The sequence below is a fragment of the Podarcis muralis genome, chromosome 13 (assembly GCF_964188315.1).
Source record: "Podarcis muralis chromosome 13, rPodMur119.hap1.1, whole genome shotgun sequence".
NCBI classification, from domain to species: domain Eukaryota; kingdom Metazoa; phylum Chordata; class Lepidosauria; order Squamata; family Lacertidae; genus Podarcis; species Podarcis muralis.
Window position 1 is genome coordinate 13,227,417 of NC_135667.1, and position 15,379 is coordinate 13,242,795.

General features: G+C 42.9%; 1 protein-coding gene across 1 annotated transcript; it reads left to right on the forward strand.

Annotated features, from left to right (window-relative positions):
• The first annotated feature begins 6,777 nt into the window (after positions 1-6,777).
• On the forward strand, positions 6,778-9,758 carry LOC144325202 (uncharacterized). The gene has a single exon (XM_077917783.1). The coding sequence runs from the start codon at positions 6,778-6,780 to the stop codon at positions 7,846-7,848; it is 1,071 nt and encodes a 356-aa protein (XP_077773909.1). The 3' UTR covers positions 7,849-9,758.
• The last annotated feature ends 5,621 nt before the right edge of the window (positions 9,759-15,379 follow it).

The window sequence follows — 15,379 nt, forward strand, 5'->3', positions numbered from 1 at the left end:
TTCCAAATTACACAGCCAATTTTTTAAATTTTTGTTGGGGGTACCCATGCTTCGAGCTCAGAAAGGGATCCAAACATCTCTCTTGCTGCTGCTTTAATGTACACAGTTCTGTCCAAATAGTATTCACAGTTCTGTTCAATCTTCTCTTTGTTATTTTCCTCATCTTCTTGTTGGTATCATATATTCCTTTCTTTGTGTTCTCTGGTAGTCTCCACAAGCGGGTTGAAAACAAACGTTGTTATATCCTGTGTGGATTTTACACTCCTCCAAGAGCCATATCAAGATAGACAGACGCCATTTCCGCACCTCCGTACAAAACATTCCCAAAGTCTGTCCATTAATTTCCACAGGCCTGCCAGTCTCTCCTCAATTTTCTCAGGGGGCCCTGCCAGGTCAAACTCACAGTCCGGTATAATAACAAGCCATGGTCCTCCTCCCCCTCGATCATCCTGTGGCCAGGCCTGCCATCACAAATCTCTTTTTATAACTGCGTCACAAAGAGCTTCCATTCCTTTCCCAATGTTCCCACAAGCCATGTCTTTGATTTGTAATTTATTTCCACACAGTTCTTAATCATCCTGCTTGTAATCAGTAATTGCAACGGTTCTTTCTTGGGGGGAGCATTATTGGGTACTCACAGGAAAAAAAAAAGTCCCCCCCCCTTTTCACTCCCGCTCCGACATACTGATCCTTTGATGAATCTTCTTCTTGATTTATTGTTGAATCCAGCCTGTCGCTCCACTTCACAGAAATCACTTTAATTAGCAGTCTTATCTCCTGATCTTCACTCGAAATATGTGCATTTGCTTCTCGCTAATTGTTTATTTTGAGCTCCTGCAACTCGGACGCACGATCAGAGACAGCTTCAGGGAGAGCCGTCTCCCACAAGGGCTGTGTGCCTAGTGGCCTCACCCCCTTCTTTTGAATCTGGGGGTGATTTGTGGCAACTGCAGGCAAGGCAGTGTTCCCCATTTCCTTGGGGTAACAAGGGAGGCTGCATACTCCCATATCAGCCTCTTAATTACCTCGTGTGAGCCGGAGAGATGCTATTGTCAGCCATCTTCCAATGCGCCCCTAGCGCCCCCCCCCCCCAAGAAGGTACCTTTTATCATATGTGGTGGATTTGTAAGATAACAAAAGTTTCTGGGGGATGATATATAATGAAATGGAAAAAAATTGCTTAAAATAACTTTTGCTAAGAAAGCAGAAGCCTTTTTATTAGGAATTACATGTACTAACATACCAGAGGAACAGAAAAGACTTTTCAACAGCTGCCCAGATGCTACTATCTCAGAGATGGAAAGAAGCTAAAGTCCCTACCAGAGAAGAATGGCAAACCAAGCTGATGGACTATGCTGAGATGGCAAAACTGACTGGAAAACTCAGAAACCAAGAGGATAACAACTTTATAAAATAATCGGAAAGATAGAAACAGAAGCAGGCTTTTTATTTCACTGTAGTGTAAAAATTACTATGGATAATATGGTTGATATAAAAATTAGAGTACGGATGAATATGCAGTAGTAGATGTTTAAAACAAGACCCCATGGAGGGGATGGGGGGAAGTCCTGAGATTCAGATAATCTCTTTATATAGATATTTCCCCCCCTCTGTTTATTTGTACTTTGTATTTTTAAAAGCAATGAAAATGATTTCAAAAACAACAACAGCAACCAGTTAAAGTCTAATTAATCACTGTGAAGAGCTCCAGATAATGTTTGGTGTAGCTTAAAAACAACAGGAGATTCGTCTTTAGACTCCCATTCTAGCAATGGTTTTATATATTTTAGAGATTATTATTTTTTGTTAAGCCCCAATGCTTTGCAGCATCCCGAGACCTCAGTGGTTCACTAGAAACTGAGCATTTTGCTTTATTCTTACCCGTTCCTCAGTATTCTTCAAGGAGTAATTTGCAGCAGTATTTTTAAAGCATTCATTGCTTATAAAGAAAAAAGATATACAATGTATTTATTAGCAGAACTTCATACTGAGAAATTATATTAACAAGTATATTAACAAAAAGTTGTACTGCGAGGTGCTGGAGATTAGGTACACAACCGCATTTCTTCCCGCTCCCCTCCAGTTTTCATCTATTGTTGTTGAGAGCCCAATTTCTGCTTTCAGTTCCTTGGGATAATTCCACCTTCTCCTGCAAACCCCCATGTCAACCCTGCTGATACATAATAGTAATTCTTATTATTGTCACAGTCTGGTTCACGGATGATCGAAGTCCCGACCGGGGACATCAGGACTGGGAGCAAGATGGTGGGATGGGAGCAGGAATGGGGGTCCAGAAACCAGGAGTCAGGAAGCCAAGAGTCCGAGGGTCAGAGACCCGGGAGTGATTAAAGCATGTTGTTGTTGTTTAGTCGTTTAGTCGTGTCCGACTCTTCGTGACCCCATGGACCAGAACACGCCAGGCACCCCTGTCCTCGATTAAAGCATAGAATCACAGAATTGTATTGTAGGAAGGAATCCCAAGTGTCATCTTGCCTAACCCCCTGCAATGCTGGAATCTTAGCTAAAGCATCCATGGAAGATGACCATCCAACCTCTTCTTTAAAACCTCCAAGAAAGGAGAGTCCACAACCTCCCAAGGGAGTCTGTTCCACTGTCAGACAGTTCTTACTGTCGGAAAGTTCTTTCTGATGTTTAGTTGGAATCTTCTTTCCTGCAACTTGAAGCCATTGGTCTGGGTCCTACCCTTTGGAGCAGGAGAAAACAAGCTTGCTCCATCATCCATGTGACAGCCCTTTAGATATTTGTTTTTTTTTTAAAAAAAAGATATTTATTAAAATTTTCAAAGAAAAAAAGAAAAGAAAAGAAAAATTAAAAAAGAAAAAACATTCAACATTTACAAACCTTATTTTCAATAACTTATTTCCATGACTTCCCCACGCCTCCCCTTCTTGTATTCCAATTCCAATTTTTAGTTCAACAAGTTCTTATCCCTAATTTTTAACCTTATTATATTTAGTTCATTATTATATTTAGTTCATTTTATATAGCCAATTTTGACTTATAAACATCAATCTTAAAATCTTTTTCTAAGGTCGACCCCAATTCCCTTCCACGAATTCCCCAATTTTTATGCTAGTAACAAAATCACACAAAAATAAAAAGAAAACTAAAGACAAAATATAATTGTACACCCTTTGGATTCCCAAACCTCACCCCCCCTTTCCCGGTTTCGATCCCCAACAAATGTCCATCAGTCTAACTGCTATCAGCCTGGAGATCTCACTTCCTAGGCTCTTAATTCTCTCTCAGTTCCTCTCTGCCGGTTTTTTTTATCGTCCTTTATATTAAACACCAACTCTCGGAGAAGCTCTGTCCCAATAATGTCCATTTTTCTTCCAGCCAGACCTCCATATTTAAAAGTGGAGCCCAAATCTTGTTTCTTGCTTGTTTTAAGTCCAAATGTCCCCAAAGCTCCAGCTTCCACCTTGGTCAAATTTGTAATCCATAGGTCTTCAGATCTCCACATAAGGAGATCTCTCCATTCTTCATTCTTCAATTCAAACCAGATTTTCATCATCCAAATCTTATTTTCCTTTATATCCATCTTAACAGGCCTCTGGCTCTCCTTGATCATCTGCAACATTGTAGCTCCTCCTTCCTTCCCCTCCAGATCATCATGTATCTCTTTTTCCACTTTCTCAGATTTCTCAGACTTCTTTTCTTGTTCAGCTGCAAAGACTTTTGGTTCAGCTACAAAGACTTTTTGTTCAGTTGCAAAGAATTGAGTCAAGTCCCTTCCAGATTCAGTTTATTTACTGTTTCATTCAGTGTTGTAACCCTTGTAGCCAAAACATCACTTTGTTCTTGTAACTTTCCCAAGAGAAAGAAAGTCCTATTCAATTCAATCAGTATTTTTCCACTTGCAGCCATTGTAATGTCCCAGAACCCCCTCTAGAGGGATTCTGGTTACTTAGTATTCATTCCAGTTCCAACCCAAAAGTCAAATTAACTTGTTCTTCTTTATTTTCAACAATTTATATCCAGATTGTAACAAATCTAACCAGCAAAGACACCAGAAACAAAGTTCTCTTTTCCCCCCAACTTTGACAGCTAGTTTGACAGCTGTCAAAATCTTCTATGTCTCTTCAACAGGCTCTCTCACGGATCATTCCCTCGTCCTGAGGGGGGGGGGGTGACTCTTCCACTCTCAAAGTTAACTTTTATCCTCCAGCAAAGTTTACTGCCAAAACGTGAAATTAATTACTTTTATCTACCCAAAAAGAAGATGTTCTCTCAACCTTAGTTATCTAGTCCTTGTTTTAAATTGTTTACAAGGCGGGGAGACGGACTTCCTCTTTGCGCCTTCCCCGATCGTGCCAAATCCAAAGAAAAATTTTCCCTTTTCTAAGTACAATTTCCGTATTACTCACGGGTTGTTACTTTTAGTCCAAATGTCCAAATGTTCAAAGGAAGAAGTCCTTGGCTTGCCGGTAGTACATGGGGAAAGGATTTAGGTGTCTTGGTCGACCACAGTCATCACATGAGTCAACAGTGTGATGCAGCACCAAAAAAAAGCTAATGCTATTCTTGATTGCATCAAAACAAGTCTAGTGTCCAGATAAAGGGAAATAATAGTACTGCTCTATTCTGCCTTGGTCAGACCACACCTGGTGTACTGTGTCCGGTTCTGAGCACCACAATATAAGAAGGAAAAAGATAAACTGGAAGAGGTGCAGAAGAAGGCCACCAAGATGGGGAAGGCTCTGGAAGTCAAGGATTCATAAGCAATGGTTGAGGGAGTTGGGCATGTTTAGCCCCGATAAGAGGAGACTGAGACGAGATATGATAGCCATTTTCAAATATCTAAAGGGCTGAGGCCACAGTAGGAGAGGGGTGGGATGCAGCTGGAGAAATATCTAAGTGGGAACGGCACTTATAAGTTGGGGGTCAGATTCGCTGCCGTGGATTGGGCAAATCCTGACACATGATGTAGTCTCCTCACATGGCCTAATGGGCAGGCAAGCCCTGCTTTTAGTCAAACCCTGTTTTAGGGCAGGTAGCCATTCTTTGGGTGCTTCCAAAACATCAGGGACTTTGGATACAGATCTCTGCACCTAGCAGACAACAGAATTGTTTTGCAACCATGAAGGTCTGGTATACGTTCCTCTGCAGGTCAATGTGTTAATGACATACTTGATCTCTGCCCCATGGATGAATTTATTGGTCAACGGAGGGACATCCCCCAAGCCGCAACATACATTTTTCAAAATGTTATAAATCTTAAGCATGAGCCACTCATAAAAAAACTAGTTTTGCTACCTTCTCCTGAAATTCCCCTGCTTATCTTCCCTGCTTTCTCGCAACTGATTTTACAGCTTTTTGCTTTGTCTCTCATTTTCAGGATCTGGTCTTTGGCTGGTTTTTCCCCTTTTATTATTTATTAAACCAGTGAAGAACATAAGAAGAGCCCTGTTGGATCAACCACAATAGGTCAGCTTCCCGTTCTCGGAGTGGCCAACAGATGCCTGTCAGTAAATACTGGTGCATAGAACCATAGCCAGGTGACTTGGATTACCTGAGTTTATGAAAAAGTGAATTAATTATACAATGCATATCTATGTCCCATCCCTGAAGCCAGTGAGTTAAGTAACTAGATGACACAGGACATCTTCCAGCCCTATGTGAAGATCCTGGGTATTGAACCTGGAATGTTCTACATGTAGTGCAGGTTCCCTGCCATTGGGCCATCACCCTTCTGGAAGCAGGAGGCAAGAGAGAATGTATGCTCAACAAACAGGTCATCTGCAAGGGACCACAGGCAACATTTCCCATGTGACTAGTGGGGAATGCAGAAATATCAAGGGGCAACCCCATGGATGCTCTGTGGGAGGCTACTCTCAGCATTCCAACTTGGTCTTAAACAGAGGTATGCTTGCTATGAGGGGGTCCTGTTTGTCTGCCCTCTTCCAATAAAATTCTGCATACCTTTGGACCTGGAAAGCAGCCAGGAAATGCGGCTCATCTGGATCCACAAGACCAGGTGTGTTATGTGCCCATGTGATTAGCCAGGATCTTTCAGGACCCACCTCTACAGCCCCTCACACCAGCTATTTAATAAATGGCTGCAGCACTTCAGAGCACTAAGTAGAAGAAAGATGGAGCAAATCCTCTTGTTCCTCCTGGTTTGCATATGTGAGCAGGGGCTTTCAGCCCTAGCTCCAGTTGGTGAGTATTGAACAGTTTGCACTTGGTAATGGTTTCTTTTCAACAGAACATTAGTGTCTAGAGCAGGGGTGGGGGAAAGCCTTTAAATTTATATAGGTTTTTTTTTTAATTAAAAAACTTATAGACTGCTATTTCATAAAAAATATCAAAGCAGTGATGTTATCTCAGAGGTGAATGTCATAGATCCTGTAGCGAAATAGCACAATTTGTGCACAAATAATCAGAAAATATCAAGAGGCCAACAGAATATCCAACGTTCTCACAGTACAAATAACAGGAATGTGTGGTTTGGCGTAATTAATTGGGAGGGAAAACAACACAGTGAGTCCTAAGCTTGCTGAATTGCCATAGAATGTTGACTGACTGTTGAGGGTGTGGGAAATGGAAAGCACACAGGAGACGGAATAGAATGGAGTGTCCTGCAGGAGGGCATTTAGAGGATGGCACAGAAATATCATCTTTGCCTGACTTATACCAGGTGATTCAATTTCTGACTGGCTTTTGCTCTAACTAGATGCGAAAACAGGTTTTTCTCTAAGGAATATGCATTGTGGTAAGTTGGTGCAAGGACCCTGAACAACAATTAACCAAATGAGAGAACTAACTAGCCATGTCTTTCTTCCTTCTAAAGAGGTCCATGGAATACTTCCCAAGAGCAAAACTAAAGGAATTGATTTCTGTGGTGTGGACAAGTATTACTACATTGTCCGTTCAGACCTGGGCTGCTACTTGAGATCTACTGATTTCCATGCAGGCAAAGACCTGGAGATATTTGGTCTGCACAACTCTGTCCGTGGTGGAGACCACTATCTGGCCGATAAGGATGACTTTTTTTACATCATCAAGGGGAACTCTTACCGCCGAGTAACCAACCTGAACACTGACGGTGATAGTAAGACCTACACTCTCCATCGCAACTGCCAAAACGGAGACCATTACTTCTCCTTTGATAAGTACTTTTTCATTATATTCAAGAAGAGGGGGTGGTACCGCCGTGTCACCAATATGCAGACAGACCAAAATGCCATTGAATCTACTATTTACGCAACTCTCAAAGACGGTCTGTATTACTGGGGAATCAAGGACAAAATATACCTTGTGAAACCAAATAACAAATGGGGAGTTGAGTTTTACCGAGTCGAAGACATGCTGGGTAAAAACCCTTCCACAATTTCCTTCCATGCTAATGTGCTCAACTTCCTCCCTGGAGGCGTGTCTATAAATCATGGTAAAGCATTTGGTGTGTGGCAGTCTGTCAAAACCATCAGAAATGATGCCAAAATAAGTGTTGCTTGGGAACAGCAAATTACTAAGAAGGTTGGATATGAGAAGAAAGAGATGCACAGCATGGAACACAACTGGCGTGTATCTTCGAGTGTTACAGTTGGGGCAGGAGGTCTCACAAAATTACTGTTGGCAGCACAATTCTCCCTGTCAGCTCAATATGGCGGGAAAAGTATTGACAGCACAGAAGAAACATGGAGCGATGCAACTGAAGTCTCTGAAAAAGTCAACTTCACTCTGCCTCCAAATACCAACATTTATTTCTGGCAATACAAGCTGGGTTTGGGCAAGGATGACGTATTGTACTGCCGTGACCTGGCTTTTACTGATGATTCTAACCCACCTACTTATGTCCCATTGCCACCAGCTGCTGCTTAACCCCAAATAACATACCAATAGGCTGCCAATTCTTTCCTCTGGTTTGTGGTACTTTAAAATTGTCTCTGTCCAGGCTCTTGTTCTTCACCATCTGTGTTTCTCTTTACCTGCTTTCCTTACTTTGGGGAAGGACCTAAACATAATGGTAACACATATAATTCACATTTAGAAGGTCTCAGGTGCAGACCCTTTCTCTGAAACCCTTGAAAGCAGCTATCAGTCTGTATACGCCAGGTGTGGGAATGACCACGCCCCACATTAAATGGAGGACGCCCTTTGTGTGGTCGTGCGCAGCCCCCGGGACCCTACGCGGCACCATTAGCACAGGCTTGGCTTTGCCTTCCCCAGGTGGGATACCTGGAGGTCTCCGCTTACCTCAGCCAGTTGCCCCATTCCACCTAGGGAGGCATTGCCAAAGTAATCAGGCCAGGTAGGGGGAGGGACCATCCTGCCCACACAATAGGGCAAGGATCTTACCTGGGAATCAACAGTTTGGGGGACTCCGCCTGTCCATGCAAAACCTTTGGCTCCCTGCAGATGTTTCTGAACTTCAACTCCCCTCAGGCCCAGTCGTTCCCAGTGTAGATTATACTGAGCTGGACGGATCAACAATTTGACTCTGCATAAGACAGTTCCCTATATTCCTAAATATGCCAAAAATGAATCACTTCATTTCCCCTAGTATTTTGTGGGTAGTTGGTCTGAAACTCAAAGGGGTGCACTTCTGGGACTGCCACTTCCTCAGGCAGTGGTGGGTTATCCTTTAACCTACAGGCCAAATTTGGCTTAAAAGAGGTCCTAATTCAGCCCACAAATCCATTTTCAAAATTTACCTGCCCTATAACTGATGGCATATGTGGAAATTTCCAGAAGCCATAAAGATCCTAGTGGTTGGCTTCTGATATTTTCAATTTACAGAATATTTAGCTGGCTACAGAAGAGTCCTCTTTGTCCTCTCCTGCTGGAAAACAAATGCCTACAAGGGACAGCGCCTTAGTGCCGGCCCAATAGTTATAATTTTTTATCTTACATAGAAATCATGCAGAGTAAGATGCAAACCTTTCCTGGCTGTATGCTTATGGTTGCAGAAGTAAACATGTAAAATAGCACCAGTTTTGGTTATCTGCTGTTAGGGCTCAACTAAATCTCTTAGCACCTCTCTCTGAGGGCTTTTCTTTTTCATTTGGAAAAATTGTTAAATGCATGCATTTGTTTCTGCATGCATATAATCAGGGAAATGATCTGTTTAAGAAAAATGTCAATTATTATCTTTCTCTTTCAGATTCAAATTCCTTCATTTGATAATTTTTCCTCAATATTTAGTTAAAGTCAGGATCTGTTACTTTGTTTTTTGGAAATTCAAATTTGCAACTAGAGTCTAGTCTGCTATTGATTTCTTTTAAATTTTAAATCCAAATGGAGCAGGGTTGGCAGGCAGAAGATTCCTGCCTCTGAATACCAAGTCTGCCAGTTTTGACGGAAATTAGACAGAGGGCTCTCATGAAAGAGGAAAATGAATAAAGAAATGACATTGAATATACTTCATTGGTTGTGCAGAAAAGGGAGGAAATATTCTGCAAATCAGGAGAACATTTTACAGAATATTTAGTTGATTACAGAGGAGTTCGCCTTGTCCTCTCCTCCTGGAAGATAAATTCCTTCAAGGGACTGAGCCTTAGTGCAGGTCCATACTTACCATTTTTGATCTTACATTGGAATCCTGCAGAGTACGATGCATCCATTTCCTGGCTGTATGCTTATGGCTGCAAAAGTGAATATGTAAAGTAGCACCAGTCTTGGATTATCTCCTCTTAGAGCTCAAATAAATCCCACAGCACATCTAACCCACGGTTTTCCTTCTTTTTTTCTTAAAAAAATTGATAAGCATGCATGTGTTTCTGCATACAAATAACCAGGGAAAGAATGAGCACTACAAAAATGTTCATCATTCTCTTTCTATTTCAGATTTTGAAATAGCTTCATAATCCCTTTATTTCATAATTTCAAAGAATGTTTCATTAATCTGGGATTTGGGTTTTGGGTATCATTATTTCTTGCAACTAGTGTCCTTCCTTCTATTCTGCTATTGATGTCTTTGAAATTTGGAACTGAAATAAAATGAAGTTGGCAGGCAGGAGACTCATGCTTCTGAATATCAGGTCTGCCAGATTTCAGGGAGATTGCACAGAGGGGTCCCATTTGAGAGGGAAATGAATAAAGAGAAGACATTGCATACACTTCTGTTGTCTGTGCAGAAAAGGGAGGAAAAATTCTGCCAGTCAGGAGAACATGACTCCGTCTCTGTCAATGGTTGCTGGGTCAATTTTGCTTGGAAAAATCCACTGAGAATCTTCTCAGCAACTATTGACAGAGAATGGATAACTTTCATATTTTTGAGAGTAAGAAGTGCTCCTCAGTGGAACCTCCTCCATTGGACGGTTAGGTGGTCATTGATTAGGGACTCTCTAGTTGTAATTGCTGCATTGCAGAGGGTTGAACTACATGATGCCTGCGGTCCCTTCCAACTCCACAATTCTTCTTCTTGGCACTTGGCAGATTATAGTTATTCACTGTGGAATCAAAGCAAGTGTATTGGAGTTTACCTTGAGACATTTCAGAAGGCCCTTCAACTATTCCAACCCTGTGCAATGCAGGTGTTTCTCTACCTTGGTTTCCCTTGCCTAGCAGGGAGGGATACTGAGTAGTGTGGCATATCAAGGTCCAGGAATTCCCAAGTTCTCTCCCCCCCCCCCCCCCGGTTCTGGTGCACAGAAGCAGAACAGCTATGTCCCCGCCACCCCACTGCAAGGCTGTTCTTATTTCCTCTAAGCCCCCGCTACCACCAATTTCACCCTTCACCAGCTGCAGAGCTGCCTGGTTTGATCTGCAAGGAGAAAGGAAGGGCAGTTTCCAAGGGCCTTTTGCAATCAGAGAGCTGTGGCTTCGCTGTATACCTTAGGCACCCCATCTATGGGATTTCTGCCCTCCTTTTCCGTACTCACCCCTGCCCCCATATTGCACCTCACTTATGTGGTCCAAAGGAAAGCAGAACAATATGTTTTATACCAGTTGGAAGGTTGTATACAAAGAACTATCCAGCTGTTTTAGGGACTCCGCTCTGGATTTGTGTAGAGTTTCCTCCTTAGCCTGTTCTTCCCACAAAGCTATCCTGCAAGGCAGTAGAGGTTTAGGATCAGAGATTTCCTTCTTTTACATGGGCAGCATTCCCAGATTGATGTACCCCATCTTAACAGTTAAGGTCTGACCTTGTGATTACTGTAGAAGACCATAAGAATGGTTTACCAAAGGTTCTGTTGAGGATCCAAGAATTCGGACAGGTAGCAGGCTTTAAATTAAATAAAAATAAAACTAAGACCTTGGTGGAGAACGTGACAGAACAATATAAAAAGAATTTACAACAACTTACAGATCTAGGTATACATAAGAAAGTTAAATATCTGGGTGTATGGCTGACATCTAAAATATTAATATATTTAAAGACAGCTACATAAATACTTGGAAAGAAATAGAAACTTAGAAATTTGGGGAAGGATGAATCTATCTTTTGGGGGAAGTATATCAGTTATAAAAATGAATGCATTGCCAAGAATGCTATTTTTATTCCAGTCAATACCAGTGATCAGCAGCACAGGAAGCCTCAAGGAATGGCAAAAAGATATTTCTAGATTTATATGGCAGGGGAAGAGACCAAGAATAAAATATAAGTCCTGAGATTCAGAGAATCCCTTTATATAAATATTAATTTCTCCCCGCCCTCCTCCAGATTTCATCTATTGTTGTTGAGAGCCCAATTTCTGCTTTCGGTTCCTTGGGATAATTCCACCTTCTCCTGCAAACCTCCATCTCAACCCTGCTGATACATAATAGTAATTCTTATTATTGTCACAGTCTGGTTCATGGATGATCGAAGTCTTGACAGGGGACGTCAGGACTGGGAGCAAGATGGTGGGGTGGGAGCAGGAATGGGAGTCCAGAAACCAGGAGTCAGGAAGGCAAGAGTCCGAGGGTCAGAGACCTGGGAATGAACAAGCCAAGGGTCCAAGGGTCAAGAAGCAGGGAGTCAAGAAGCCAAGGTTCAAGGATAATGAAGCAAGAAGCCAAACGCAGCAAGGCAGAGAGCATGTTGCTGTGGCAAATAGCCGAAGGGAAATGCTGACCTTATATCCCTTCCCAGCTCTTGCCACCAGGTGCTGTGAGTTACCATTCGGCCTCACTTGTGAGGCCGCACCCTGCCTCTTCTTAACAAACTTAGGAAGGTCCCAGAACTAATGGTCACAGGGCCTGGCTCCTGCACGCACACCTGACAATTATTATTATTATTATTATTATTATTATTATTATTATTATTATTATTATACCCCACCCATGTGACTGGATTTCCCAGGATCATTGTTTACAATCAAGTGCTATATAAATTTCACAATATAAAAAAATTAATAACGTGTCTACATAATGAAGGACACGCGGAGCCTAACCACCAGAATTAGTGGGAATGAGAGTAGTCAACTGCCCCTATCTACTAGGGTCAAAGCACACATTAGCAAAAAGATCAGAAGCTTTCTCCTCTCTAGAAATGTAGATACACCAGGAAATCAATTTAACAAATGCTTGGATAAGTGTCTTCATGCAAAAGTAAGCCTCATTTGCTTTCAATAGGGCTTACTCTCCATAGCTGTCAACTTTTCCCTTTTCTTGCGAGGAATCCTATTTGGAATAAGGGAATTTCCCTTTAGAAAAGGGAAACGTTGACAGCTATGTTCCTCACCCAAAGTGTGGATAGGATTACAGCCTTAGAAACTTGCATTCTATGCTCTGAAGAGTACATTAAAGGTAAAGGTATAGGTACCCCTGCCCGTAGGGGCCAGTCTTGATAGACTCTAGGGTTGTGCGCCCATCTCACTCAAGAGGCCAGGGGCCAGCGCTGTCTGGAGACACTTCCGGGTCACGTGGCCAGCGTGACATCACTGCTCTGGTGAGCCAGAGCCGCACACGGAAACGCCGTTTACCTTCCCGCTAGTAAGCGGTCCCTATTTATCTACTTGCACTCAGAGGTGCTTTCAAACTGCTAGGTTGGCAGGCGCTGGGACTGAGCAACAGGAGCGCACCCCGCTGCGGGGATTCGAACCGCCGACCTTTCGATTGGCAAGCCCTAGGCACTGAGGCTTTTACCCACAGCGCCACCCGCGTCCCAGAAGAGTACATTATTTACCTGCTATTTACATCCTGTAATCATTTGGTGGCTAGTGGCTATGGTTGAAACTCATTCAGATGATAAATGCACTCAGAAGTGTAGGGAAATGCCTCATACCAATCCAGACCATTGGTCCATCCAGGCCAGCACAATCAATACTGGCAGGCAGTGACTCTCCAGCTTTGCAGGTATGATTCTTTTTCCTTTCCCCACCTTCAGATGTTGAGGAAAGAACCTTGGATCTTTCTTTTCTGCAATGCCTGATTAAAGCATAGAATCACAGAATTGTAGAGTAGGAAGGGATCCCAAAGGTCATCTTGCCTAACCCACTGCAATGCAGGAATCTTAGCTAAAGCATCCATGGAAGATGACCATCCAACCTCTTCTTTAAAACCTCCAAGGAAGGAGAGTCCACAACCTGCCAAGGGAAGTCTGTTCCACTGTCAAACAGTTCTTACTGTCAGAAAGTTCTTTCTGATGTTTAGTCGGAATCTTCTTTCCTGCAACTTGAAGCCATTAGTCTGGGTCCTACCCTTTGGAGCAGGAGAAAACAAGCTTGCTCCATCATCCATGTGACAGCCCTTTAGATATTTGAAGATGGCTATCATATCTCCTCTCAGTCTTTTCTGAAAGGTTCTACACTTAAGCAGGAAGAACCAGATGCACAAATATAAGATGGGGGACAATTGGCTTGCTGGTAGTACACGGGGAAAGGATTTAGGGGTCTTGGTAGACCACAGTCATCACATGAGTCAACAGTGTGATGCAGCACCAAAAAAAGCTAATGCTATTCTTGATTGCATCAAAACAAGTCTAGTGTCCAGATAAAGGGAAATAATAGTACTGCTCTATTCTGCCTTGGTCAGACAACACCTGGTGTACTGTGTCTAGTTCTGAGCACCCCAATATAAGAAGGATAAAGATCAGCTGGAAGAGGTGCAGAAGAAGGCCACCAAGATGGGGAAGGCTCTGGAAGTCAAGGCTTCATAAGCAATGGTTGAGAGAGTTGGGCATGTTTAGCCTCGATAAGAGGAGGCTAAGAGGAGATATGATAGCCATTTTCAAATATCTAAAGGGCTGAGGCCACAGTAGGAGAGGGGTGGGATGCAGCTGGAGAAATATCTAAGTGGGAACGGCACTTATAAGTTGGGGGTCAGATCCGCTGCCCGGTGGATTGGGCAAATCTTGACACCTGACGTAGTCTCCTCACATGGCCTAATGGGCAGGCAAGCCCTGCTTTTAGTCAAAAAACCCTGTTTTAGGGCAGGTAGCCATTCTTTGGGTGCTTCCAAAACATCAGGGACTTTGGATACAGATCTCTGCACCTAGCAGACAACAGAATTGTTTTGCAACCATGAAGGTCTGGTATACGTTCCTCTGCAGGTCAATGTGTTAATGACATACGTACTTGATCTCTGCCCCATGGATGAATTTATTGGTCAACGGAGGGACATCTTAAGCATGAGCCACTCATAAAAAAACTAGTTTTGCTACCTTCTCCTGAAATTTCCTGCTTATCTTCCCTGCTTTCTCGCAACTGATTTTACAGCTTTTTGCTTTGTCTCTCATTTTCAGGATCTGGTCTTTGGCTGGTTTTTCCCCTTTTATTATTTATTAAACCAGTGAAGAACATCAGAAGAGCCCTGTTGGATCAACCACAATAGGTCAGCTTCCCGTTCTCGGAGTGGCCAACAGATGCCTGTCAGTAAATACTGGTGCATAGAACCATAGCCAGGTTACTTGGATTACCTGAGTTTATGAAAAAGTGAATTAATTATACAATGCATATCTATGTCCCATCCCTGAAGCCAGTGAGTTAAGTAACTAGATGACACAGGACATCTTCCAGCCCTATGTGAAGATCCTGGGTATTGAACCTGGGGTGTTCTACATGTAGTGCAGGTTCCCTGCCATTGGGCCATCACCCTTCTGGAAGCAGGAGGCAAGAGAGAATGTATGCTCAACAAACAGGTCATCTGCAAGGGACCAGAGGCAACATTTCCAATGTGACTAGGGGGGAATGCAGAAATATCAAGGGGCAACCCCATGGATGCTCTGTGGGAGGCTACTCTCAGCATTCCAACTTGGTCTTAAACAGAGGTATGCTTGCTATGAGAGGGTCCTGTTTGTCTGCCCTCTTGCAATAAAATTCTGCATACCTTTGGATCTGGAAAGCAGCCAGGAAATGCTGCCCATCTGGATCCACAAGACCAGGTGTGTTATGTGCGCATGTGATTAGCCAGGATCTTTCAGGACCCACCTCTACAGCCCCTCACACCAGCTATTTAATAAATGGCTGCAGCACTTCAGAGCACTAAG